The sequence below is a fragment of the Oryctolagus cuniculus genome, chromosome 3, assembly GCF_964237555.1.
Source record: "Oryctolagus cuniculus chromosome 3, mOryCun1.1, whole genome shotgun sequence".
Lineage (NCBI taxonomy): Eukaryota > Metazoa > Chordata > Mammalia > Lagomorpha > Leporidae > Oryctolagus > Oryctolagus cuniculus.
In genome coordinates, this window is record NC_091434.1 from 136,640,201 (window position 1) to 136,667,452 (window position 27,252).

Consider the following 27,252-nt stretch of genomic DNA (forward strand, 5'->3'; position numbering starts at 1 on the left):
AAACACTCAAGCTTTGAGATTTGACTCTTAAATTTTAAATGTACTTTCCCTCAATGTTGCGGGAAGAATAGTATAGAGTTCTCAAAGAAGGAATACCAGCAGAATCACTATCACAAGATTTTAAATACTATGTGCAATCACAGGTCTAGCATCAATTACCTTCCTCTGCTTTCTATATGCCCAATCACTTAAAACCAAAAATATATTAATTGAAAAAGAAAGAGACATCCATAAAATGATAAACACTTGCTTCAGGTAAAAATCAATGGCAATGAAAGAACTAAAATTTGTATTTTCAGAATACTGTTTTCTCCTGGAATCATAGGAAATAGGTCCAATGTTACTAATTTACTACAAAGGAAAATTGTGGGAACAACCCTATCTACCAGGTAGTACATACTTTTGAAACAATCATTCCATAGAACAACACTGTTATTTATTGTCATTCTCTGCTTATAAATTATGACATGCTTGTTTTGATTCTGAGAAAATAATATGTCACTTCTTAAACATACCGATAATATCTACACAAACTATTAAAAAGAAAATTAAATACCCATTTTAGTTTCTCATTCTCTTCCATGAATTTTTTGGCAGCCTTGTTAGTATTTTCTGCTTGACTTTTAAGTACTCCTTTGTTTGATAGTTCCTTTGCCAGCTGAGTTATAAGCGTAACCAGACGTCTCAACACACTAAGGAAAAAAAGGAAATTTCAGAATAATGTATAACTAATCATCAAAAGCTTTGACCTTAAAACAAATACCCATTGTCAAATTTGACTCCCTGTTCCTTACAGGTGTGTGGGAAGAGAGGTGATATGTAAGTGGGACATGTGCTTTTCTTTTTTAAATTTCATGTCTGCCAGTCAAAACAAACATGTGTGTCACCCCTTTGGAATGTGTTAGAAGACCAGCACTTGGAATACAGGTTCAGTGGAACTTATTATCTTGCTTTAGAGGCCTTTAGCCTGGAGGAACAGAAACAGAATTTCAGTGTGGCAAGGCCCCTAAGTCTTTTTGTGGCCCCATTCAAAATCTGCGATTTTAAGACCATTGTATGAGGTCAGCGAGGCCTACAAACTGCTCACTCACACTAACTTCCATTGTGGAGGTGGTAAGCAATCTTTTCAATTATTCATTTGGCAGCTATTTACCCAGGAACTAAGAACACTACGCTGGGCACCGGGGACACGGGAGTACGGGTTCTTGTCTGCAGGCAAGTCAAACAGTGCGAATTAAAACCGTGAATGATACTAGAAATTAAAGTACAGCTACAGTCTTTGAGCGCGGACAACAGGAGACTGATCTGCTTGGGGGCAGGGAGTGATGGTCACAGAAGCCTATTCCAAGAAGGAGGCTGAGAGATGAGTCAGGGCTAGCCAGGTAAAGAAGGGGGCAAAGTGTTCTGGTAGAGGCGGTAACCTGTCTGAAGACCATCCAGTGGGAGGGCACTAGGTGTACCGCAGAAGACAACAAATCTTTGTTGCAAGAATGAATGAATAAGTAGAGAAGGTCAGGTGGCTGGAATTTATTGCATATTTCAGAGAATAGTATGAGAGGAGGCTCTCGAGAGAGGCAGGGGCCAGAGGGTTTCATATCTTAGGGAATTAACAAACATAAAAGCTGTTATCTATCTGTAATTTGGGTGTATCACCTGAGTTCTTTCCAGATGTGAAAGTGTTAATTAAAAAAAAACTATATTATATAGTTTATAAAACTATAAATGGAAAAAATGTATATGTGGAAAAAATGAGTATAAATGGAAAAAATGAGAAAAAAATAAATCATGTTTTTAATGTGCTTCTGTTACATTTTTACTTACAGCCAAAAAAATAATGAAAATCCAGAAATGTAGAGATTTCTTTGAGACCTAAAAAGTTTCATCTGTGTATGTTCAAAGCCCCCAGGTTTGACGGTTGAGCCCTTCTCAACGGCATGAGCAGAGGAGTATTTGCGTACTTCTCTCACAGCATCTATTACAGGAAAAGAGAAAACAGTACTTTCAGATTTTAAAAATTTAAAATTATTAAACGTGAGCAGTTTTAGAATAACTGACCAAACTTCTCAATAATGGGCTTTAGCTAGGGGCTGTCTTGCCCTCTATCAAACATGCGATGGTACGATGGTTAATGTAGGCACTTGGTAAACAGATAATAGTGGTCAATTCTTGAGCACAGCATTTTTATTTTAGGACTTAGCATCACTGTACTGTCTCTTATCTCCAGTTATATTAAAAATTGTCATCCTTTACTTTTTCTAGCCCTAAGTAATTGACTCTTGATAATAATAGATGTAGTATCCCAATACAGTCAATCCCAGGAGACTATTCTATTTCTCTCACTGTACTAACACTTCATTATATCTACTATTGCTTCAAATTATTGAGATTTTAGAAATATCTGCTTACAATGAAATCTCTACTGCTAGAAGTTTGTTAAATGAGATCTAATTTATGGTGGCATCTCTTCCAGGGCTGGCATATGGCATTAGAAATGTTCAGACAGCTGCCCCTTTGAAGTATCCAGTCTGGTTATGTCTCAGATCCAGGAGCACCACTTCTTTCCAGTAGAAAGTGGGTATCAGTTTATTAGCATCTATATGTACTGAATTGAGTCACTGGATTCCTGTACATCCTAGGGAAGGCATCTGTCTTAGATTATCCCAAAGGCCACTGGAGGCACATGCTCCCTTCTTGTGACCATAGGCACTGCTGGGAAAGAGTACTTGCCACACAAGGAAAGGCATGGCAGTTAGAAAACCTATTTTACTTTACTTTGATTTTTAAATAACAGCTGTATTGAGAAAGAACTCACATATCATAAAATTCAAAGTGTAACAGTGGTTTTTAGTATAGTCACAAACTTGTGTAGTCATCACTACTATCTTATTTCAGAACATTTTCATTACCCCTCAAGGAAATCTGTCCATTCCTTCCTTCCCTCAGTAACTGGCAACTACCAGTCTACTTTATGCTACTATGGATTTGCCTGTTCTGGACACTTCATATGAATGAAATCATACATTATGATTGTAGCTCCCATCTCTTCCATGGTAAGTGGCAGCTCTGAGTAAAAACTTTTGTGATAACTTTTGAGTCTAAAAATCACAATACTCTTGCAGAAACAGTAGGAGCTATAGAGAATATATCCATCTCTCCCTTTATTTCACATAACTCAAACTGAGATATGAAATGTCATTCCAAAGGTGATTTAGCTAGCTGATGGCACAGCTTGGACTTGCTTTCTTCTTGTTCTTTACTCACTTATTGTCATATAGTATATAGCTGGAGATTCAATCTGTAACAATTAGAATCATGAAACAAATACTAACATTTTGGAATGAGGCACAAACCTATTCATACTCTGATACAATTACCAATTATCTTCCTGTTTTACCAGTAGTCTATCCTCTCACAATAGACACTCTCAGTTTTATAGAGGATTCCATTACAGAGGTGGGTGGTTTGGAACATGGAATATATTTTATCACAAAATAGTGTCACATATGGTGATCATGGTCCCTGCTTAACCCATAACAGAGCTATCAGGGAATTCTGAAGGGAAACAAGCCCTATAGAAACAGTACTTTAAGAAGTAACTGGGTGATTCTGAACAAATCTGGTAATCTCTGAGTTCTGTTACTATTTCTAAACATACAAGGTAATTATGAAGACTCATGGAATTTCTAGTTTGCTGAGAATCATAGAAGTCTACTTTCAATTTCTTCTTTTTCATTATTTAAAAAAAAAACTAAGATTTATTTATTTAAAATAGAGAGAGAGAGAGAGACAGACAGACAGACACGAGATAGGGAGAGAGATATCTTTCATCTACTAGTTCAGTCCCCAAATGGCTGCACTGGTCTAGGACACACTGAAGCCAGGAGCCTGGAGCTTCATCCTGGTCCCCGACTTGGGTGGCAAAAGTCTAAGTACTTGGGCCAACAGTCACTGCTTTCCCAGGTACATTAGCAGGGAGCTGGATCAGAAGCAGAACAGCCCAATTCAAACTGGAGCCTAAATGGGATCCCAGTGTCACAAGCTGCAGCTTAACCTGCAGCACAATGCCAGACCCTATTTTTAATTTCTTTTTAAATTCCTTCCTTTCTTCCTCCCCTCCCTCCCTCCCTTTCTTTTTCTTTCTTTCTCTCTTTCTTTAAAGATTTATTTTATTTGAAAGGCAGAGTTAGAAAGAGAGAGGGAAAGACAGAGAGACCTTCCATCTACTGTTTCACTCCCCAAATGTCCACAACAGTGAGGGCTGAGCCAGGGTGAGGCCAGGAGCCAGCTGCTTCATCTGTGTCCCCGACATGGGTGCAGAGGCCCAAGCACTTGGGCCATCCTCTGCTACTTTTCCAGGTGCATTAGCAGAGAGATGGATTGGAAGGTGAACAGCAAGGACTTGCAGGCGCCTATATGGGACGTCAGCATTGCAGGTGGCGGCCCAACAATTATGCCACAATGCTGGCCTCTCTACTTTTAATTTCTAAGTTACTGTCATAAAAACTTCATATATGCTTAAAAAGCTAAAGAACAGGCTGAAAATCCCTGATTTGAAATTGTTGGGACTAGAGTAATTGCATACATATAATGATCAATCTTGGGGATGGGCTCCAAGTCCAAACACAAACTTGTTTCATATATAACTTATACACATAATTTGAAGGTAATTTTACACAATATTTTTTAATGTGCCTGTATTTTTTACTATGATCTATCACATGAAGTCAGGTGTGGAATTTTCCACTTGTGTCATATTGGTGCTGAAAATATTTCAGATTTTGGGGGCTGGCACTGTGGCACAGTAGGCTAAGCCTCCGCCTGTGGTATTGGCATCTTATATGGGTGCCAGTTTGTGTCCCGGCTGTTCCTCTTCAGATCCAGCTCTCTGCTATGGCCTGGGAAAGCAGCAGAAAGTGGCCTAAGTGTTGGACCCCTGCACCCAGTTGGGAGACCCCAAAGAAGCTCCTGGCTTCTGATCAACTCAGCTCTGGCCACTGTGACCATCTGAGGAGTGTACCAGCGGATGGAAGACCTGTCTCTGTCTCTCCCTCTCTCTGATGTAACTCTCAAATAAACAAAATTTTTTTAAAAAAAGTTTCAGATTTTGGATTTCAAATATTTGGATTAGGGATGTTCAACCTACCACACAGATTCAATGATGGGAAACAACCTGTCCTATATGCTTTATCTTGACTTTTTTTAAAACACCATTTGAAAATCAAGTCAAAGAACCAGACACCTTACTTCTATGTATTTCAGCATGCATCTCCTAATTCTAAGGACACAGTCCTACACAAAAAGTGCTTTGTTGTAAAAGGGTAGATAGTAAATATTTTAGGCCATATGTTTGTGATTATTTAATTCTGTAGTTACCTGTGGCAAGAGCCATAGATGATATGTAAACAAACAGGTGTGGTTACATTCCAATAAAACTTTATTTACACAAACAGGCATCTGGCCCATAGGCTGTTGACTCTTGCTATATAACAATGAAGTTATCACACCAACAGCTAGTAAAATTCCCTAATGTTATCTAACAATCACTCCGAATGCGTATTTTTGCAGGAGTCCCCAAATCAGTGTTGAGCTTTTTTTTTTTTTTAACCAGAATCCAAATCAAGATCCACATTCTGCATCTAAGATTCCTTTTGAGAACATAATGATTCTATTCCTTTGTCTGTCTTCCTAACAGCTATGATCCTGGGTGCTGAGGAACTCCACTCTGGTCTCCACATGGGTGGCAGAGACCCAACTATTTGCATTATCTTCTGCTGCCTTCCCAGGCACGTTAGCAGGTATAGCAGGTAGCCTGATCAGAAGTGGAGTAGTGAAGACTTGAACCAACACTCTGATATAGGATGCTAGTGTCACAGGTGGTGGTTTAATCTGCTGTGCACAATGCCAGCCCTTGCATTTAAATACTACAATAATCTAAAAGAGGTTAGGAATCACTATATTTCTCTGAAATGTATACTTGTGTGTACATGGAATAGTACCATTCATCAAGTGTGTAATAATGTATCAGTATCTACTCTATATACATCAATATACTATACAGTCAATTGTATATAAATGTAAACATCAACTTAATTAAAAACCAAAGAATTCATTAAACAACAACTAGAACAATGCTTATTGGATCTGATACTTACCTAGAAATAAAACAATCAATAGGATTATAATAGTAAGGAAAGCCTTGTTCCAAAAAGTTGCAATTTTTCCCCAGACACTAAATGAAAAAATCTTCTGCCATCTGTAAAGCAATACAATTATTAGGTATGACAAACCCAGAGGTTTTAAAATGCTTTCCAAACACAGAAGTAACATTTTGGTAACCAAAAATAAATGAAAAGAAACATAAAATTTAATTTTTAAACCAATTCTCAGACATCACACAGAATGTCTCATGAAATACAGAATAATTCTTCCAAGTTTAATAATGTGACAACTGATTACCTTTTGTCAGTGGCCTAAATATTCCAAAGCAAAAATCACTTTTAAAGGAAACATACTGAATAAAATCTTACAAGGTAAGCTTTATAGTTAAATGTTATATTGTTGTTAAGAGCTATTACTTTATAACTGCTTTTCCCTAGTTAAGAGTACTCAATTAGAAACAACAAAGATCTACTTACTGGTTTAGCCATTTGCAACACCTCAGGAATAGGGGCTCCAATTGTCTGCATTTATTTTGTCTAGCATACTTTTAATATCTACTTCAAGGAAAATATTTTCTCTAATCATGACAGAATTTTTAAAAAATTACTGAGGTACTACATAATACAGTAAAGCCAAAACAAACAAAAAGACCCAAACCCTAAATGTGCAGCATGGCACACTATGGGGTGGGTGTGTGTGTGTGTGTGTGTGTGTATTCATGTTGTTAACACCCAGGTCAAGATCTGAAAACTTAGGAAATGAGATGGGGTGGACTGACCAGTGCAGACAAATACCTAGAGGAAAACATGAGTTATAAATGGCAAGGAGGGATAGAGTAATCCACTGTACAACTGGAAAGGTAGCAGTTTGTACACAGGTATTTTAAACGAATAATACATCAAGTCCAAAGGATACTTATAAAGGTAAACACTTAAAACATTCTGACTTACAACTTTTAAAAAGCATTTTAGTGTATAAGAGATTATGAACGAATGTACTTTGGAAACAATTCTAAGTAGTAAGTTGAAGTTGTTGGGGAAAGGCAACTGACAGAGATGAAACAGTTCCTTGTGTCTATGCTTCCAAATTCTGTTAGTTTTATATTTAAAAAAAAAAATGAAAACGGGAATATCTTCTTGATCTAGGTCTAGTATAAAAGAGTAAATAAGAGACCCTTCCCCATAGGGAACAATCTGTAGCTATGATAAGTAACTTTTTTATTAGAAAAACATACTATTATTTTCAAGGTTTTAGCTATTCATTTGAGAGGTAGAGCTACAGAGAAAGACAAAGAGAGAGAGGTGTTCCATCCACTGGTTCACTCCCCAAATGGCTACAACAGCTGGAGCTGGGCTGATCCGAAGCTAGAAGCCAGGAGTTTTTCCCGGCCTCCCACGTGAGTGCAGGGGCCCAAGCACTCGGGCTATCTTCCACTGCTTTTCCAGGCCATAAAGAGTTGGACTGGAAGAGGAACAGCTGCGATGTGAACTGGTGCCTATTTGGGATGCCAGCCCTACAGGGGGAGGCTTGGTCCACTACTGGACTAGGCCATAGCACTGGCCCCTATAGTAAGTAATTTTAAAAAGTTATTTTGGGGCTGGCTTTGTGCCATAATGGGTAAAATCATTGCCTGCAATGCCACAACCTATAAGGGTGCCAGTTTGGGCCCTGGATGCTCTGCTTCCAATCAAGCAACCTGCTAATAGTCTGGGAAATTGGTGGAAGACAGTCCATGTGCTTGTTCCCCGTACTCATGTAACAGACATGGATGAAGCTCCATGCTCCAGGGTTCAGCCTGGCCCAGCCCTGGCCGTTATGGTCATTTGGGGAGTGAATCAGCAGATGGAAGCTCTCTTCTCTCTCTCTGTGTCTCTTTCTGTAACTCTGCATTTTAAATAAATAATTTTTTTAAAAGTTATTTTCATCTTATTTAATAAGGACACTAGACAGAAGATAATCAAGTTATCAGTTTATAGTTCAAGAGCAGCTAGTAATAGCAAATAAAGTCCTTGCTGTATTTTGGTGCAAAGCACTTTTTTTTTATCTCCTTCAATTATCACAATTACCTTATGAGGAAGTACAGTAAGGTCAGCAACTGGCCCAAGATTAGTAACATGCAGAATTGGGATATAAACCCAGGTAGTGATTTCCAAGTGTGTGCCTTTAACCACTGAGTTACAGTAGAACAGAGACTAAACACAGAAACCTTCTCTTTGAAGGGTATGGTTTTATATATATACACACAGTGATTTCTGTATGAATGTCCAGTGTTTTCTGCCCTGTGTCCATACGTGAGGCTGTGTTTACATACCATGTGCACAAATATACACATCTATCTAATGGCTACTTGATCAGGAAGGGTAAAAAAAGATCATATTTTGCAGGAAGAAAAAGACTGATCTGTAACTTATGGATCATTTTGATGGAGAAGACATCAACTTACACAAGTTTTTGCTTCTCGCAAATTCTTAAGCCTTATTTATAAAAATAAGCTTATAAATAAGATGTTGTTATAAGTAAAATTCTACTGCAAATATTACCAAATGCAAAATGGGGTGCTATTGAGTGAGGGTCTGAAACTAAACTAGCATGACAAGAGGCGACATGATGGAGTAGAAAGAGCACTGGAATGAAAGCCAGATTCTAGTCTGGAGTCTGCCGCACAGCAGCCAAGTGACCTGAGGCCCTACCCCCTTCTCTGCATCTCAGTGTTTGATCAACAGAAGGAAAGGGGTGCATAAAACAAGCTTGAAGATCGCTTCTCACAATATGATTCAATTTTTTCTCCCTTTTAGTAAGGAAGGAAAAAAATGGAACCTGTGATAGTGAAAGACAGAAACAAGCAGAAGGCCAGGCAGGTAAGGAGCAAGCTGAGGCTGTGAAAGACTATTTGGATCCCAAATCAAGCTAAGACCTTCTTTCGTTTCTTCCAGCACTGGGAAAAAGTACTACAGTACTTTTGTGGGTTATCTCTAGGATCACATTTATGAAAGACTTTCTTTCATGCCATGAGTAGGAACAAACGTGTTGCAACATTTTTATTACACATGTATTTCGCCACTCATACGTTTCTGGATGGAAACCTGAGGTTTTACTTTTTTTTTAATTTTAATTGGGAAGTAAAGAAAGAAAGAGAGAGAGAGATATTCTATCTGTGAGTCTACCTCCCAAATGTCCACAACCAAGGCTAGGCCAAGTCAAAACCAGGAATTCAATCCAGGTCTCTTTCATGCCCGGCAGGAATCCTACCATTTGAAGCATCTCATCACCTGATACCTCCCAGGTATACATTAGTAGCAAGCTGGGTTTGGAAGTGGAGGCAGGATCCCAACCCAGGCACTCTGATACAGCATGTGGGAGCCCCAAGTGGTCTCTTACTGCTATGCCAAATACCTACACCTAAAACCCAAGGGTAGAATGAGCAAAATGGTTGGACTGCAAAGCTTAGCCAAGTCCTTTACAAACGAATGAATCCTTTTTTTTTTTTTTGACAGGCAGAGTTAGACAGTGAGAGAGAGAGAGTGTGTGTGTGTGTGTGTGTGTGAGAGAGAGAGAGAGAGAGAGAGAGAGAAAGACAGAGACAGGTCTTCCTTGTACTGCTGGTTCACCCTCCAATGGCCGCGACTGCAGTCGCACTGCGCAGATCTGAAGCCAGGTGTTTCCTCCTGGTCTCCCATGCGGGTGCAGGGCCCAAGCACTTGGGCCATCCTCCACTGCCCTCCTGGGCCACAGCAGAGAGCTGAATTGGAAGAGGAGCAACCGGGACAGAATCCGGCGCCCCAACCGGGACTAGAACCTGGGATGCCGGAGCCACAGGTGGATTAGCCAAGTGAGCCACGGTGCCGGCCTACGAATGAATCCTAATACGAGCATATGGCTCTGGTACTTTTAACACACACTTATTAATTTTGTGTGGGATAAAAAAATAGCCAAATTGTCATTAAGCAGTAGTGAAACTATTTCTCAGTTATGTAAGGTCTAAACTAAAAATTTATTAATGGCTTTGGTTGCCAATTCCCCCCCCCCCCTTTTTTAATTTTTTGCATCAACGCTGCAAACACCACTGAACTATTTATTTAGTTCACTGCTCCAATTCAGGGCAATAAAACAAAGGTAAAACCTGAGCACAAGACAGAACATGTGTTAAAAAGATAACCATTACTCACTGTATCTGTAACCAACACAACCAAAAGGGATTTAGAAGTTATTTTCTCTGTACCCAGAAGGTGTTTCCATATAAAGGTACATGTCAATATCGCCACTGTATGCTTGTACCACCTGATTTTTTCAGGAGCGATTATTTTAAAAAAGTGCTTTCATCAATCAGCTATCAAAACATTTTAATCTTAAGAAAAGTTTAAAGGAGCGAATCACACAACGACGGGAGGGTTCCGTACCTCTGAGGAGGAATGAAAGGCAGACAGAAGATTAAAATGAGTCCTATTTCAGCGTAAAGGAAAGTTGCGACCGCCACCCACTGGATTGTCATTTTTTTTTTTTCTTCACACCTAAACACATAAACACTTATTTAAGTTTGTTTCCTCCCAAAGAAAACCAGGTGACAGAGCTCGGAGACGGAGCGTTCGCGGAGTTACAGTGTCTGCGCCTCCCCAGACTGGAGGGCCGACGCCGGGCGGGGATGGGGCAGGCGCAGGCCGGGGGCAGGCGGGCGTCTCCACTTCCCGCCCCAAGAGGCCGAGGGCGGCCGGCGGGCACCCACCGCCTCCCCTCGAGCCAGCTGCGCGGCGCCGCACCCTCCCGCCGCCAACGCCCGGCTTCGGGCCCCGCCGGCCCTCCCTGCCCCAGCGCGCCGCGGGCCCGAGCCGCGCGCCCCACGCGGCCGGAGGCTCCGCTGGCTTCCCCAGCCCCGGCAGCGGCGCCCCCAGCCGCAGCCTGGCGCCCCGCGGGGGTCCCCGGGGTCCGGCCCGGCCTTACCCCGCCTGCCAACCGCCCGGCTTCCCGCGCCGCTCCCGGCCGCCGACGCGCGGGACGTCAGACGCTGCGGCGGGTGGGGGAGGGGCGCGCCGCCCGCTCGCGGCCCCCGCGGGCCCCGGCCGAGGGCTCGGGCCGAGGTCACAGAGGGGGCGACTGCGCTTCTGCGCCTGGTTCGCGTTTCCTAGGGCGCTGGACCGCACGTCTGGGGCGCCCACGTGCGGCCTCTCGGCCTTCCCTGCCGCTGGCTTCCGGCTTGGCGCCGGGGCTGGAGGCGCGAACGGGCGGCCTTGTTGGAAGCGGATTCCTGCCCGACTGCCTGTTTTTGGCGGGGGTCGTTTCTGCGTCCCGAATGAAGCCGGATTTAAGAAAGGGCCAGCACTTTGGCCTGAGAGTTGCGGTTAGGTGTTAAGTTTTCCCATTGTGGTCGACGGGCTGGGCTAAAGAGAGACAATTTGGGGTGCTGGCGGGAAAGATGGGAGTAGGCGTAGTCATTCCGGTAGCCTTTGCCCAAGCAATAACACTTTTTATTCAATTATTAAACTTTTTATTCATATTAACATATACAGAAATGGACAGGAATGTCCTGTCTTGTGGAGAATTATTCTGGGAACACCAAAGAAATGTTCAAGATGGGTAACTATAGGATATGAAAACACTTAAGTCAGAGGCTTTTTTATCACATATACTAGAGCACATGAAACAGGAAAAGTGAGTTAGACAAGGAAGTGATATATTTAAAAAAGATTTATTTATTAGAAAAGCAGATTTACAAAGAGGAGGAAGCAGAGGGAGAATTTTCCATCTGCTGGTTCATTCCCCAAGTGGCCGCAGCGGCTGGAGCTGGGCTGATCCGAAGCCAGGATCCAGGTCTCCCACACCAGTGCAGGTGCCCAAGCACTTTGGGCCGTCTTCTACTGCTTTCCCAGGCCACAGCAGATAGCTGGACTGGAAAGTGGAGCAGCCGGGACTGGAACCGGTGTCCGTATAGGATGCTGGCACTGCAGGCTGCGGCTTTACCCGATACTACAGTACTGGTCAAGGAAGTTTCTTCACACAATGCATTGCAACTGGCCCATCCACAACACCTTGATAAGCTCCTGGTGTGCTCAACAAGCTAGCAGTCAGTTAATTCAAATTCAGATGCTGAAGTTCTCACCTGCCCTACTTCCTTCTTTGAATACTAACAACAAATGAAAAGCCAGTTACCTTAAAAAATGAATTGAAAAATGACAATATCCTTAAGAAAAACAAGGCAGCAGAGTGCTTATGTAAAACATTCATTTAATGTTCCTAAACTCTAAATTGTTTCAGGTAACTGTCTCCTGATAAGCTTTCATATTGGTAAAGTAGAATAATATAGTAATTGTGAACTGTTCGATTTCAACCTGACTTAACTCTTAAGTTTGCATTCACTGACCAAAAAAAATCCATTAGTAACACTGCCAAACCATGATTGATTTCCAGTAAATACAAAAACATCAGTAGAAGCAGTGTGAACAGTAGGCTTTTATATTAAAAATAAAACCTAGTTACTATTGTCTAGGAAATATTTCAAATACATAATCAGATTAGCTGCCAGATTTTCACATTTATGATGTGGGAAGCTGTAGTTAATTTATCTTTTTAGGTACAGGTTTGTTTACCAAGCTCCATCTCCTAATAATGTAGAGGCCTGAAATGTGCCAAATTTAGTATTTTAAAGAATTCCATGGGATCTTGGTTCTAAATTATGGAAATCATTTTAAGTTCTGTAAGACACAATTTAAAGAAAATACCTTGAGGTGTATAATTCAATCAGAAGTGACAGTTTTATTTTCTAATTTGAACTTTTTTAAGATTATTTATTTGAAAGGCAGTTAGATGGCCAGCGCTGCGGCTCACTAGGCTAATCCTCCGCCTTGCAGCGCTGGCACACCGGGTTCTAGTCCCGCTCGGGGCGCCGGATTCTGTGCCGGTTGCCCTTCTTCCAGGCCAGCTCTCTGCTGTGGCCAGGGAGTGCAGTGGAGGATGGCCCAAGTGCTTGGGCCCTGCACCCCATGGGAGACCAGGAGAAGCACCTGGCTCCTGCCTTCGGATCAGCGCGGTGCGCCGGCTGTGGCGGCCATTGGAGGGTGAACCAACGGCAAAGGAAGACCTTTGTCTCTCTCTCTCACTGTCCACTCTGCTTGTCAAAAAAAAAAAAAAAAAAAAAAAAAAAAAAAAAAGGCAGTTAGAGAAAGGCAGAGGCAGAGAGAGGGGTCTTCTTCTGGCCCCAAGGGCCAGAGCTGGGCTCATCTGAAGCCAGGAGCCTCGGGCTTCTTCTGAGTCTCCCATGTGGGTGCAAGGGTCCAAGCGCTTGGGCCAGCCTCTCTTGCTTTCCCAGTCGCTTTAGCAGGGAGCTGGATCACAAGGAGACTGGAACTGGTGCCCACATGGGATGCTGGCACTGCAGGTGGCAGCTTTACCTGCTAAGCCACAGTGCTGCTCCAATCTTTTGAACTTTTAAAGGAAGTCCTGAGTATAATTCTATTCAGAATTTTTTGTTCTTTCTCATTTTATATGGATGTTGCCATTTGTTCTACCACTTCTCTGCACTTTTTAAAATTAAAAACATACTTCTTGTTCACTTATAAATGCTGAGTCACACTTTATTGTATTAAAATATAAGTTTTATTTAAAAATGTTAAAACCATGATTCTTTTAGGAAAAAAAATCCCACCTCCCGCCAACAAATACATAATACAATGAGCAGGATATTCCAACCACATGGGGTCTTACATTTCTGTTCATATCCAGATCTACTGAATCAGAATCTTTGAAGAATAAGTCCAGGATACATGTTTTAAAATGCTCCCAATGACTGTATTTATACTGTAGGTATAAAATATACATGACAATGACTTGTGAGGTCAAATGCTGTAATGGTCTGTAAGGTAATCCAAGACTGCCGATGTGCTTGACAGAGCATTGAATACTCTCTTTTCTTGCCTTGAAGTTATCTTTTCCATCATGTACATTAGGTGTTGATGGAAACACATATATGGAGTTCCAAGTTCAAGGGCGATGTCAACCCAGTCCCAGATGCATTTCAGTGGGGTTTCCTCATATCCAGCAAACATGGCAGGGTTTGCTAAAAGTCCTCTTGCAACCATCACACCTACAAATTAAAGAACAAACACCATGTGTGTCCACACATTATAAACTCATGGTTATTACTTCAAAGTGACGTAGACAGGGGCTGGCACCATTGTACAGGTCAATGCTCTGCCTGCGGCGCTGGCATCCCATATGAGTGCCGGTTCAAGTCCCGGCTGCCTCTCTTCCAATCCAGCTCTCTGCTTTGGCCTGGGAAAGCAGTGGAAGATGGCCCAAGTCCTGGCTTTGGATTGGCACAGTTCCAACAGTTGCAGCCATTTGGGGACTGAACCAGTGGATGAAAGACCTTTCTTTCCCTCTCACTGTCTATAACTCTACTTCTCAAAAGAAAAAAAAAGGTGAAGGAGACAAACAGAATAGTAAAAAATAAGGATATTACAAGTTTCACAATGCCTCCATGTATTTCAATCACAAAACAATTTTGGTACCTTTTATAAACCAAGAAAGTTTAAATCTACTTATGGCATTCCTTATGTTTTTAATCACTTCTACATTAAACATTTGCTTTTGGCTTTTCTGAGATTTATTTTTTATTTATTTGGAAGGTAGAATCACAGAAATAGAGGGAGAGACAGAGAGAAATCTTCCATCTGTTGTTTCACTTTCTAAACGGCTGCAACAGCAGGGGCTGGGCCAGGTTGAAGCCAGGAGCCAGGTGCAAAGAATTAAGCACTTGGGCCATCTTCCACTGCTTTCCCAAGCACGTTAGCAGCGAGTTGGCTAATGTGGCTTAGCTACACCACAACACTGGCACAGTTGGTGGCCTTTTCTTTTTTTTTCAGATTTATTTATTTATTTGAAAGGCAGAGAGAAAAAGTCTTCCATCCACTGGTTCATTCCCCCAATGGCTGCAATGGCCAGAACAGGACTGATCCAAAGCCAGGAGTTTCTTCTGGGATTCCCATGAAGGTGCAGGGATCCAAGCACTTAGGTCATCTTCTACTGCTTTCCCAGGCCACAGCAGGGAGCTGGATTGGAAGCGGAGCAGCCAGGAGTTGGACTGGCGCCCAAATGGGATGCTGGCACTGAAGGCAGCGGCTTTACCTGCTATGCCACAGTGCTGGCCCTGTGGCTTTCCTTTAGGGTAAATCCAGATGTTCAAATTGGGTTGCTTAGTTTATATGCATCCTCCCATCTAGTAATACCTATCATAGAGTTGGGCTTGGCATGCAGATAATTCAAGCAAATAGTGAAACTGCATCACAGCTCTGGGATTCCTTTGACTCCCATACACTTGAGTACATTGACCCTCATTTCTATTTTAGGTGCTCTATTTTACTAATGGTCTATTTGAAAGATACTGACTGGTCACTAGAAAAATATTTATTCCAATTATCTGTTAAAATTATCTATTGTTTTTAGCTAGAAGAGTTGACTTTTTCTTTTAACAGTTGACATTTTAATAAACTGCTTAGCTGTAATCAGTACAATGGTAAAATATGGTTCAGTGTTAGAGAAAATTAAACTAACATTACTCCCTCACTCACTTCTGCTGGTTAAAAGATAAAAAAATCCAAGTAGCTATTTCTTACCATCTGTTCCAGTCACCTGCCACACATTTTCTGCTTCTTTTAAGCTTCTGATGTCTCCATTAGCAATTACAGGTATAGATATATTTTCCTTAATTATTTTAATAGCATCATAGTGCACTGGCTGATGTCTTTCTTCAACAGTTCTTCCATGGATTGTAATCCAGGAAACTCCCGTTGCTTCAGCCTTTTGACAAAGATCTACTGTTCTTCTGAGATCTTCATGGATCCTACAATTTCAAAATTTTATCTGTGTTCATAACACACAAATCTTAATGTTAAAATGGTTAAAATGATATTTCATTTATTACATTTACTTAGCCTTGCTATTATCATATTGTCACTTCATTAGCAAGATTTTATTCAAGGTTCAGTTCTCATCCAAGACCTCCAATTTAGCTATTTTAGCTTTTGCTAAAAAATTTAAGGAGGATGTTCCCTAGAATTATGAAACAATAATTATGACAAATATTTGCATACTAAATGTCTTGCTTAAATGTTTCCATATACCTGGTACTGATTCATTTAGGATAGACACACTCATAGCAGCAGAGAAAAGGAACATTTTCTAATTATCAAGTATTTTACCAATGGATTAAAATGTTGTCCTTACCTTATTTTAATAGAAACTGAAAATCTGGGGTTTTCCACTTGATTTCTTACTTGTTTCACCATATCTCGAACAAGCTCTGGCTTGTTTATCAAGCAAGCCCCATAACCTTCTGCCATTGCCCACCTTTATGAAGCAAACACAACAAATGAATCATACAAACCTAAAGAGAACATACAATCCTGAACGTACTGAAAATACATCTACCCACCTGTATTTCTCTGTGGGACCTGGAAGGGAAGCAAATTTTTAAGACTCATAGATCTAACACTGTACATGCATCACTGAGATTAGGAAAACATGTTTGCTCAAAAAGTACTCAGGAGGGGCTGCTGTGGCACAGCAGGTTAAAGTTCTGGCCTGAAGCACCGGCATCCCATGTGGGTGCTGGTTCGAGTCTTGGCTGCTCCACTTCCAATCCAGCTCTCAGCTATGGCCTGGGAAAGCAGTGGGAGATGGCCAAGTTCTTGGGCCTCTACACCCATGTGGGAGACCCAGAAGAAGCTCCTGGCTCCTGGTTTTGGATAGGCACAGCTCTGGCTGTTGCGGCCTATTGGGGAGTGAATCAGCAAATGGAAGACCTTTCTCTCACTCTCTCTCTCTCTCTGCCTCTCCTTCTCTGTGTAACTCTTTCAAATAAATTAATAAATCTTTAAAAAAAAAAAAAGTACTCAGGAAATGGTTTTCACTGGCAAGTGAGAATATTAAATTAAAATGCATTTGACCAAAGCAAAGTTAAGCATTTGTAATTAACAGCAATCATTTCAGGTTTTTTAAATTCCAAACCTGATGTTTCTTGTGCGTTATGAGGTTTTATTAGTCTCACTAGTAGAAAGGTATTTTTGGCTTAGTGTTCCAACACTGCTAAACAGCTTATTTAACTTTCCTAATGAGGATACAAATACTTCTAACCTGATTTGGATTACACTGCACTTAAAATCTTGACCTGATTCTTTGGACACATTTTGAAGTATTCAAATTATCTAGTGCTTTTATGGTAGAGATATTATTGTCAAATTAAGTACATCCCAGTTAACTGAACCCAATGAAATAACTGCAGTATAGAAAGAAAAGGTGACCATAAAAAGATATTTTAGAGTCAATTAATTAAAACATGTGGCAATGTCCCAAATCACAGAATCAGTTTTTAGAGCAAATATATCTGATGTAGCAGTAAAATCACATTTTAGGGATTGCCTGTAAACCTAAGATTCTCACAAAACTACTTAGGACTTCAAGAGATACACACAAAAATTTTAACAATGTAGGGAGACAAAACATTTATCAAAGATCTAGATAGACATCATTTCAGCCATCAGAAAAGACCTCTGGAAATTATGTTCCTAAATGATCTGTTCTTTTTTTTTTTCTTGTTTTTTAGAGCCCTGGTACTTTAATTAATTTTTGGAAAACCAGAAGATATTTTACCATGTTCACACAGTTTACGTCCTAATATGTTTAAAAATTCTTCCAACTTCTTTGAGCTTTACCTCTGAGGGCAACCACAGTTAATGTCTATTCCATTTGCATAAGGACAGACTATTCGAGCAGCTTCAGATAAAAGTCTTGCATCATTAGCAGCAAACTGAACAATCAATGGGCAATCACCTGGTAAAACAAATAGCTCAATGTTAAAATGTTAAGATTCACAGGAAAAACCCACAAACATAAACACACACTGTAATATTTGTGTAGGATGAAACAATACATTAAGACTAAGAAGCATTTGTTTAAATAAGGTAAGATTAAAAATTTTAAAATCTTTACATTAGAAGCAATTAAGTAAAAATTAATCAGTAGAAAATTTGATAAAACGAAGTCTTTCAACATCAAATCCCTTTTCCAAAGGTGAGTTCACATATTCCAGAACAATTTACCTGTATAGTTTAGACAAATGTTTGCATACATTCTTACACCTATTGTTTTTGTTCCTGCTGTACCTGGGAGATGCATGGAGATCTGTTTTGTTTCAAGTGGCATATTCCACTATTTGAATGGACCGTAGAGTGTATTTCAACTTGTAGCTCTTCAATGAAGATACTTTTGAAAAGATATTTTTTGAGGAATATTTATTGGGTAAATTCCTAGGAGTGTTAACTGTTGGAGGTATCTTAACATTATATAGATACTATCCAACATTTGCATATCTTTCTTTGTAGCTCTTTCTTTGCACATTGACAATTTTTCTACTATCTGTTCCATTTTTAATTGCCTATTTTTATAAAAGAAATCCACCCTTTCTACTATGTGCTGTATATTTCCCCCTAGTTTGTTGCTAGTCTATTTGTACTCTCACACATAAAAGTTTAAATATTTTTAAAAGTCTATTGGTCTACTTATTTGAAAGCAAGAGTTAGAGAATCTTCCATCTGCTGGTTCATTCCTCAGATGGCTGCCAACAGCCTGGGCTGGGCCAGCAGAAAACCAAGAGCTTCTTCTGGGTGTCCCAAGTGCATATAGGGGCCCAAGTACTTGGACCATCTTCTACTGCTTTCCTAGGTGCACACGTGGGGGGAGCTGGATTGGTAGTGGGGTAGCCGGGACTCAAACCAGTGTCCATATGGGATGCTGGAGCTCCAGGTGGTAACTTAACTGGCTGTGCCAGAAAGCTGGCCCTTAAAAGTTTAAATTTTAATGAGGCCATTCTTTTTTTTCTTTTAATTTATTTATTTAGAAAGTCAGAGTTACACAGAGATAGGAGAGGCAGAGAGAGAGAGTTCTTCCATCCGATGGTTCACTCCCCAGTTGGCCGCAATTGCCGGAACTGCACTGATCTGAAGCCAGGAGCCAGGAGCTTCTTCTGGGTCTCCCGCGTTGGGGGCGGGGGCCCAAGGACTTGGGCCATCTTCTACTGCTTTCCCATGTCATAGCAGAGAGCTGGATTGGAAGTGGAACATCCGAGACTTGAACCGGTGCCCATATGGGATGCTGGTGCTTCAGGCCAGGGTGTTAACCTGCTGCGTCACAGCGTTGGCCCCAGTGAAGCCATTCTATCAAAGCTTTCCCAGGTTTTAAACAACATACTTTTCTCATCTTTGGTTTACTGTTATAACCTCTAGATACATATATTTTAACACTGATAAAGTTTTTGTGAGGACTACTTCTAGGAGAGTCAAAGGGTCTTTTTAAATTTTTTAAAAAAGATTTATTGATTTTTTTTGAAAGGTAGAGTTAGAGAGGCAGAGGCAGAGACACAGAGGTCTTCCATCCACTGTTTCACTCCCTAAATGGCTGCAACAGCTGGAGCTGCACCAATCTAAAGCCAGAAGCCGGGGGCCAGGAGCTTCTTCCAGGTCCCCCACTTGGGTGCAGGGGCCCAAGGACTTGGGCCATCTTCTACTGCTTTCCCAAACCAAACCAGAGAGCTGTATCAGAAGTAGAGCAGCTGGGACTTGAACCAGCATCCATAAGGGGATGCTGGCACTGCAGGGGGTGGCTTTACCCACTCGCCACAGTGTGGGGCCCCTCAATAGGTCTTTATCAAAATGCAGATTTCTGGGCATCAACCCAGGTGCACTGACTCAAAATTTCATGGCAACCTAGTGCTTTAGAGAATTATGATATGATAGAAGAATTTGCCTTTTTTCTTCATGGAGAGGGACAGTGCTGTCTCTTTTGCAACTCAAGAGAGTTACAGAATTTCATTTTAACAACCATTTATTGACCCAATATATTTTCAACTCTGTTACATGCTGAGGATACACAGTGAGGCATTTCTATTCCTCTAGCCCTCAGGAAGCCCATCATACAGTGGGAGAGATGGGCATATCAGAAGGAAACTATAATACAGCTAGATTAGGTACAACAAAAGTGTGTTTAGGAGCAAGCACACGTGTGGGATGTGATCAGGAAAGCTTCTTTGGCCACAAACTCTCAGAACTAGAGTAACAAGCATGAACTATATAATTTGCCAGAGAGAGAGAGAGAGAGAGAGAGAGAGAGAGAGAGAGAGAGAGAGGTAGAGGTAGATATCTGGGAGACAGAGATGACTGGAGACTGGGAAGAATATTCTAGTTAGAGAAGTGGCAGAGAAAAGAGCATATTCAAGAACATAAAACAGTTTGGGATGTTTGGAAAAAAACACAACTGACGGAAGATGTAGATGTATTCACAGGTTGGAGTATCAAGGACTTTGCATATTATTCTCAGGTGCTGAAATTTTAGTTTTTAAGGGAGTGGTTCTCAAACTGTTAGCAGGTTCAGAACTATCCGGAGGGCTGTGTTTGAAAAACACAGACTGTTGGGGCTGGCATTTTGGTACAGCTGGTTAAGCCACTGCTTGTGATGCTGGCATCCCATATTGGAGCCCTGGCTGCTTTGCTGCCAATCTAGTTTTTGGCTAATGCTCCTAGGAGGGCAGAGGAGGAAGGTCCAAGCACTTAGGCTCCTGCCACCCACTGGGAAGACCGAGATGGAGCATTTGGGAAGTGAAACCGCAGATGGAAGATCTGTCTCTCCCACTCTGTTGTTCTGCTTTCAAATAAATATTAAAAAAAAAAAAAAAAAATCACAGACTGTTGCACCACACACAGTTTCTGACTCAATAGGTCTGGGATAGAGCATGAGATTTTCCAACAACTTTCCATATAATGCTGATATTGCCAGTCTAGGGATTACATTTTGATAACTGTTTTTGGTATTCAAGGGTCCAAGATGGATTTTCAGCTGGGAAAAGATAGGATCAAATTTACATTTTAGATAGGTCTCTTCGGGCTTGAAATGGGACAAGACCAGACACATGGAGTGGAATCTATTCTAATAGTCCAAGCGAGGGGATGAAGGCCTTGAGAGGGGCTGACCTGGGAATAGTGCTGTGTTGTAGTGGGTAAAGCTGCTACCTGCGATGCTAGCGTCCCATACGGGTGCCAGTTCAAGTTCCAGCTGCTCTCCTTCTGACCCACCTGCCCCCTAAAGCACCTGGAAAAGCAGTGGAAGATGACCCAAGTCCTTGGACCCCTGCACCCATGTGGGAGACCCAGAAGAAGCCTCTGGCTCCTAGCTTCAGCCTGGTCCACCTTCAGCCATGTGGCCATTTGGGGAGTGAATCAGCAGATGGAAGATCTCCCTCTCTGTAACTCTGTCTTTCATGTAAATCAATCAATCTTAAGAAAGAAAAAAAAAGAAAAGAGGCTGACTTTACACTCCACTGATCATTTATGAGGCACTCAATAATATTAAAAACATTTTAAAAAGATTTTTTAATATGAAATCTCTCAATTTTGTTGTCTTTGATTAGACCATCTGTGTTAGTTTATAAAGTCAGTAAATTATACATTTTACATACCTTGGTTTGTGGTGAATTCACTGTCTCTGGCTTTTATAGATTTCACAAAATCAGCAGCAACTATCATTGGTGTATAACACAGATCACAATTGTATTTTCTCACTAGTGTTCTAAAAGCCAACCTGTGAACATATAAAACTTCACACATTTAGAAAACACTTAAATCATATGTATTTCTATGCTTAATTATTTATTATGAAAGCATCTGCCTATGGGAAGATGGAGCAGATGTACTTTTTCCTATTGTTCCTACCAAGTGTAATGTGGAAAGAGGAAGGAAGATAGGCTAGTGAACTCAGGTCCTGAGGAATGAATGAAAGGGTAGTGAGTTCCTTGGTTGTGTTTTTATTTTGTTTTTGACTCAAATATCCCAGCCTTAGGTGTTGAAGAAGCTGGACACCTGCAAACACCAGTGGATACAGACAATAATAGCCCTGAAAGTCTGCTCTCTACCTGAAGGACCAGAAAAGGAGCAGCCTAGGTAGAGAAGACTTTAAGATTCTATTCAACCACAGTGCAGAAACAGGTATGGCTTCATCTCCACCTGCAAATGTTGAGCGGGGATCCTGGACTTCCACCTTCCCTAGACTGTAACAAGGTGCCCCAACACCTCTCTATGCTACAGTCCAAGAAGGCCAGGCCCTTCTGGTAACCAGTGCAGAAGCCTCTCAGTGGTAGTGATGGGGACGACATGGGAAGCCTGGACTTCCATGCCTACCTAGCAGCTTCCTTCCTTCCCTGGGAGGATGGGCCTGTGGTCAGAAGAGGCCTAGTGGAGAGTTAGGACTTTGATCATTGCCCGGAAACTATGTGAGGCCACCCCACCATGGGGAGCTGGAACTCTCACCACGCTCACCGTGTCCAGCAGTAAAAAAAAAAAAGCCCCTTGACTCCAGATATCAAAGAAGCCAAGTGGAGAACATGGACTTCTGACAGTCATGAGGTGATGTTTCAGCCTGGTCCAAACCTGGCAGTTATAGCCATTTTGGGAGTGAACCAAGTGATCTTTCTCTCTGATGTTCTACCTTTCAAGTAAATAAGTAAATCTTAAATAGTCAAAGTCATTGTAATCCACTATATTAACAGGGCAAAGAAGAAACATTCAATAATCATATGCAAAAAAACCCATTAGACAAAATACACTTATTTATGATTTAAAAAAACACAACTCAGAAAAACAATAGAGGCTTCTAGTTCATCAGAAAATTAAACAGAATTACTGTATGATCCACCAATTTCACTTCTGAGTATATACTCAACAATAACTGAAAGCAGGGATTCAAAGAGATACTTGCAGCTCTATGTTCCCAGCAGCATTATTTGCAAGGACTGAACAGTCAAAATAATCTGTGTACCATCAGTAGAGGACCAAAAGGTAGTTCACACACAAAACCAATTATTCAGCCTTAAAAAGGAAAAGTCTGACATGTGCTACAACCTGGATGAATTATGTTAAGTGGGGTAAGGTAATCTCACAAAAATAAGTAGTGAAATTCAGAGAAAAATTAGAATAAAGTTGTCAGGGGTTGGGGATGACAAAGGAATGAGAAATTATTGCATAATGTGTACAAGGTTTAAAGTTTATAAGGTGAAAAATCTTGGAGATCAGATGCACAACAAATGAAGTATACATTTGATTAAGAGGTAAATTCTACATTACATGTACTTCACACTAATTAAAAATAAAAACAACTCAATAGTACAAATGGTCTAAATAGAATAGGAGCAAAAGGTACAAGAAACATTTCTTCAAAAATGTACAGATGGCAAATAATCGCGTGAAAGATGGTCAACATTGGGTCTGCCTTCTGCGGTGTTGCTACACTATATGGTTGTGGGTTTGAGTCCCAGCTGCTCCACTTCTGATCCAGCTCTCTGTTAAAGTGCCTGGGAAAGCAGCAGCAAACAGCCTGAGTGCTTGGGTGCCTGCTTCTCACGTGGGAGACCTGGATAGAGTACCTGCTTTCTGGTTTTGGTCTGGCCCAGCCACAGCTCTTGTGGCCATTTGGGAAGTGAATCAGTGGATACAAGGTACCTCCTCCCTTCTCTCCCCACTGCTAACCTGCCCAAAATTCTGCCTTTTAAATAAAATCTTAAAATAAATCAATAAAACATCACAAAATAATACGCTAACAGGAGGAATTAAAAAAAATAAAGTTCAGCCTCACTACAGTTATAATGTTTAAAGCACAGGGCAGGTATTACTTTATACTTACCAGAATGGCTAAAATAGAAAAGGTCACATTATTAAAAGTTGGTAAGGGTGAGGACAAACCGGATGCTACCTACGTTGGTGGAAGTAATGTTCTATAGAGTTTATCAGTTTCAAAAATAGCTAAAAAGACAACTGACATGTGACCAAGCAATCGTACCTCTCCACATTTGTCCCAAGACAAATGTTAATTCAAAAAAAGCTGGACTCATGTCTACTATATACTCATAGGTAGGACTTACAAACAGATATAAAGCCTGGAAATACTATTTGTTTGTTTTAAAGATTTATTTATTTGAGAGGCAGAGTTACAGAAAGAGAAGTCTTCTATCCTCTGATTCACTCCCCAAATGGCTGCAACGGCTAGAGCTGGGTTGATCCGAAACCAGGAGCTTCTTTCAGGTCTCCCATGTGGGTGCAGGGGCCCAGGCACTTGGGCCATCTTCTTTCCCAGGCCATTAGCAGGGAGCTGGATCAGAAGTGGAGCAGCCAGGGCTAGAACCAGTACATATATGAGATGACGGCATTGTAGGCAGAGGCTTAACCTACTCTGCCACAGATATACTGCCTGGATATACTGTTTACTCTGGTCTCACACATTCAAGGCATGGAAGAGTCTTAGGACTTATAGTATTATGACTCCAAAGCTAGGAGTTTTAAGGTCCCACTTTTTAAAAGTCAGAGCATAAAGGGAAATCACATCTCAGTTCATGACACATTCAACAACACCTACTTTGAATAGCGAACCATTGGGGCACAGACTTTTACCAGCTGCCCAGAATGAAACATTTCTATTGGATCTTTTCTTCTTTCTTGACATACTGTGGCTGGTATGCCGTCACTTTTCATGAACAGATTGGTTTCAAATCTGAAATCAGAGATAGTTTGCACAAAGAAAATTATTTTCATTAGATGAATTCTCATCATTCCAACAACTTCAGTGGGCAATACTACATATTTTCCATCAGGCTTGTGGGGCTCAGAAAATTTTTTGCTTCTTTTCATGGTATCAAACAGGATACCAGAAAATTCTGCCTCTATTTGTGAGATAAATAAATATGGAAGGCTACACAAGGAATTTGCATAAAAATGAGATGTGGAAAACTACATTATGTTCCTAGCATATCATATAGCGATTTTTCATGCTTTTAATTTTTTCCCTGTTATTATGCTTGGTATTGATAAGCCATGTATGACTAGCACTTTAAAATATTTAATTCTTGGCATTTACTCAGGAAAGATCTATATCTAGAGAACAAAACTAGTCAGCATTTTAAAAGATAGCCAGGACTTGAACTAGCATTCTGATATGGGATGCTGGTGTTACAAGTGGAGGCTTAACCCCCTGTACCACAACTACAATTCCCCCTGGGCTTAGTAACAGAAACATACACATGGGCCAAGTTTAAAAAAAGTCTATTTCAACCATTTAGATAGTAAGTGGAAACTAAAAATATGGCCAATGTCTTTAATTAAGGATGGCACACATTGGAAGTAAGCTTCAGAAGCACTGCCATTTAAGAAACAGGAAAAATGAAGTGCAAAGGAGACCAGGACAGATGAACATGGGAGCTGGGAGGAACAAATCTGAAGAACATTCGAAAGCCAATACAGGAGAGTACTCTAAGCATTAGAGAGGGGATTAACATCTTAAATAGCACGGAAAGGGGAAGAAGACGAAACAGTGTCAGTGGAATGAGCTCATTAGTGACTTTAGCAAGAACAATCTCATTCTTATTCTTGTACTCACAGTAAATGGCACAAAGAAGGCCTGTCAGTACGTATTTGTTGAATCAATGAGTAGTTTTCAATCTTGCACATTTGAATGACATACAGAGCTTTTAACGATCACAATACCCGAGGTATACCCCAGATCAATTAAGCTGGAATGTCTGGGTTAGGGATACAGGCATCAGTGGCTCTTAAAGCTCTCCAGGTGATTTCAATGGGCAGTTAGGTTGTACTACTGGAATGAATAAACCCATATATTCCATGGCATCCTGTACATTTGTTTTAATGTCTTTCTACCTTACCTATCAGCTCCTTTAGGATGTGAATTTAGTGTTATGCTTGTAAACTCATGCCTGGATGTACAGTAGGGGCTCACAATTTTTCATTGGATAAATGAATACTATGCATTCTTCTAAATCTTCCAACATTAAAGAAAGAAAAAAAAGCCAAGGATGGAAAAACCACATGTAATTCACAGATACTGCTGTTCATTAATAGTCAAAATTGTGAATCAATTAATTTTGTGTATTACAGCTGAAACCTAAGGTGAATCTGAACACACAGACCTTGGCAATTCATGGGACCTCCATTTGGAATAGTCAACCTTCCTGGCATTATGATAGAGATGAAACAAATCGTTTTAGGGAAAAACCTGAGACAAAAATGAACAGAAAGCAAGATGCATTGTAGCATGAGCTTGCTCACCTGAGTTGTCTCGAATACGAAATGACTGAAGATTTAAAAGGGACTTGGAACAGTGTTAAGCATAGGCTCAGTTCTATCAGAGCACTTTCGTGCAGTGCTGTTAGCACATGGTAGAGAATCATTCAATTCTGGAGTTGGAAGGAATTGATTTCCCGGTTCCAAACCTACTGTATAAAATGGAAGTTATACTACAGCATCTTTCTTTTTAGGAAGAAATGCTTATGCAAACGCGTCCACACCTGTTGACCCTGTTACTTGATCGGCATTTACCTTGGGAGAAACCTGGGTAATTAAAGCACAAATATTAGCAGAGATGTAATCGGAACCAACTTGGTGATTTTATAGCTTCAACACCGTTGAGTTCCATCAGTTTCTAAGATGAAAAACCCTGGTGTCACTCATAGCATGTGGGTTAAAACTGAGAGAGGTAGGAAAGTAAAAAGGCAAGAACTCTTGGGACCGGGCGCAGAGACAGGGAGTCTCCCTTGTTTTTTTTCTGATTCATACTTCAACTCTCCCTAATGCTCCTCACTTTTCCTCGCGTGCAATTTTTCTTCCCATACTTCCCCCTCCCTCCCAAGGCTGCCACTCCGGGCGTGGGACACATAAAGCTGGGTGGCCACTCACTCACGCCTGCCGACAACGTCTTGCCTTGAGCCGCCAGGCCCTGGATCTCGGTTGAATACTCGCTTCAGCGGTGAGCGCGGCGGCCACGTTCCAGCGCCCCTCTTCTCCTTGGCTGGGCCGAGCCGGAGAGAGCAGAAAGCTCTGCCCGGAGTCCTTCGAGACCTTGGCGCGCGTCCACTCCTGCGGCCCCCGGACTCCCAGCCAGGCTTGGTGCAGCCGCCACCCAACAGTGAGTCCACCCGTGGGGTTAAGAAGCGCGCGCTGTCGCGGAGTGTCGTGGGAGGGGGTAGGGAAGAGGAAGGCGGGCGGCGCCGGAAATCTGCGT

General features: G+C 41.2%; 2 protein-coding genes across 7 annotated transcripts in view; both read right to left on the minus strand.

Moving 5' to 3' along the window:
- Positions 1 to 11,400, minus strand: part of LOC100357899 (B cell receptor associated protein 29) — a 70,396-nt gene extending 58,996 nt beyond the window's left edge. For 3 of the 4 annotated variants that reach the window (XM_070071150.1, XM_051849693.2, XM_070071151.1), the window contains exons 1-5: positions 11,095 to 11,225; positions 10,557 to 10,667; positions 6,153 to 6,253; positions 1,822 to 1,972; positions 557 to 692 (exon numbers count right to left, since the gene is read on the minus strand). In XM_070071150.1, coding sequence (XP_069927251.1) covers positions 557 to 692; positions 1,822 to 1,972; positions 6,153 to 6,253; positions 10,557 to 10,648 — 480 coding nt within the window. In that variant the 5' untranslated portion in view covers positions 10,649 to 10,667; positions 11,095 to 11,225. Of the gene's footprint in view, positions 1 to 556; positions 693 to 1,821; positions 1,973 to 6,152; positions 6,254 to 10,556; positions 10,668 to 11,094 lie in introns of all 4 variants that reach the window. The other variant, XM_070071152.1, reaches the window with a different exon arrangement.
- Positions 11,401 to 13,720: 2,320 nt separating this feature from the next.
- DUS4L (dihydrouridine synthase 4 like) lies at positions 13,721 to 27,247 on the minus strand. 3 transcript variants are annotated; one of them, XM_002712114.5, is made up of 7 exons: positions 26,928 to 27,247; positions 24,598 to 24,732; positions 21,653 to 21,774; positions 17,859 to 17,976; positions 16,372 to 16,494; positions 15,762 to 15,988; positions 13,721 to 14,230 (listed from the first exon to the last, which is right to left on the minus strand). In XM_002712114.5, the coding sequence occupies exons 2-7, from the start codon at positions 24,711 to 24,713 to the stop codon at positions 13,983 to 13,985; spliced, it is 954 nt and encodes a 317-aa protein (XP_002712160.1). In that variant the 5' UTR covers positions 24,714 to 24,732; positions 26,928 to 27,247; the 3' UTR covers positions 13,721 to 13,982. The 3 variants fall into 3 exon arrangements, with proteins under 3 accessions (XP_002712160.1, XP_017198245.1, XP_008256568.1); XM_017342756.3 differs by having other exon boundaries at positions 26,932 to 27,234; XM_008258346.4 differs by having other exon boundaries at positions 26,952 to 27,228.
- Positions 27,248 to 27,252: the final 5 nt, after the last annotated feature.

Bases quoted from the DNA above. Each gene is read 5' to 3' on its own strand.
- DUS4L (XM_002712114.5), bottom strand. From the start codon at position 24,713: ATGAAAAGTGACGGCATACCAGCCACAGTATGTCAAGAAAGAAGAAAA. The intron at 16,495-17,858 runs GTAAAGCTCAAA...TGCTTCATAAAG, and splicing joins AACTGTGGTTGCCCTCAGAG to GTGGGCAATGGCAGAAGGTT. The intron at 15,989-16,371 runs GTAAGGACAACA...TTGAAATTGTAG, and splicing joins TCAGTTTCTATTAAAATAAG to GATCCATGAAGATCTCAGAA.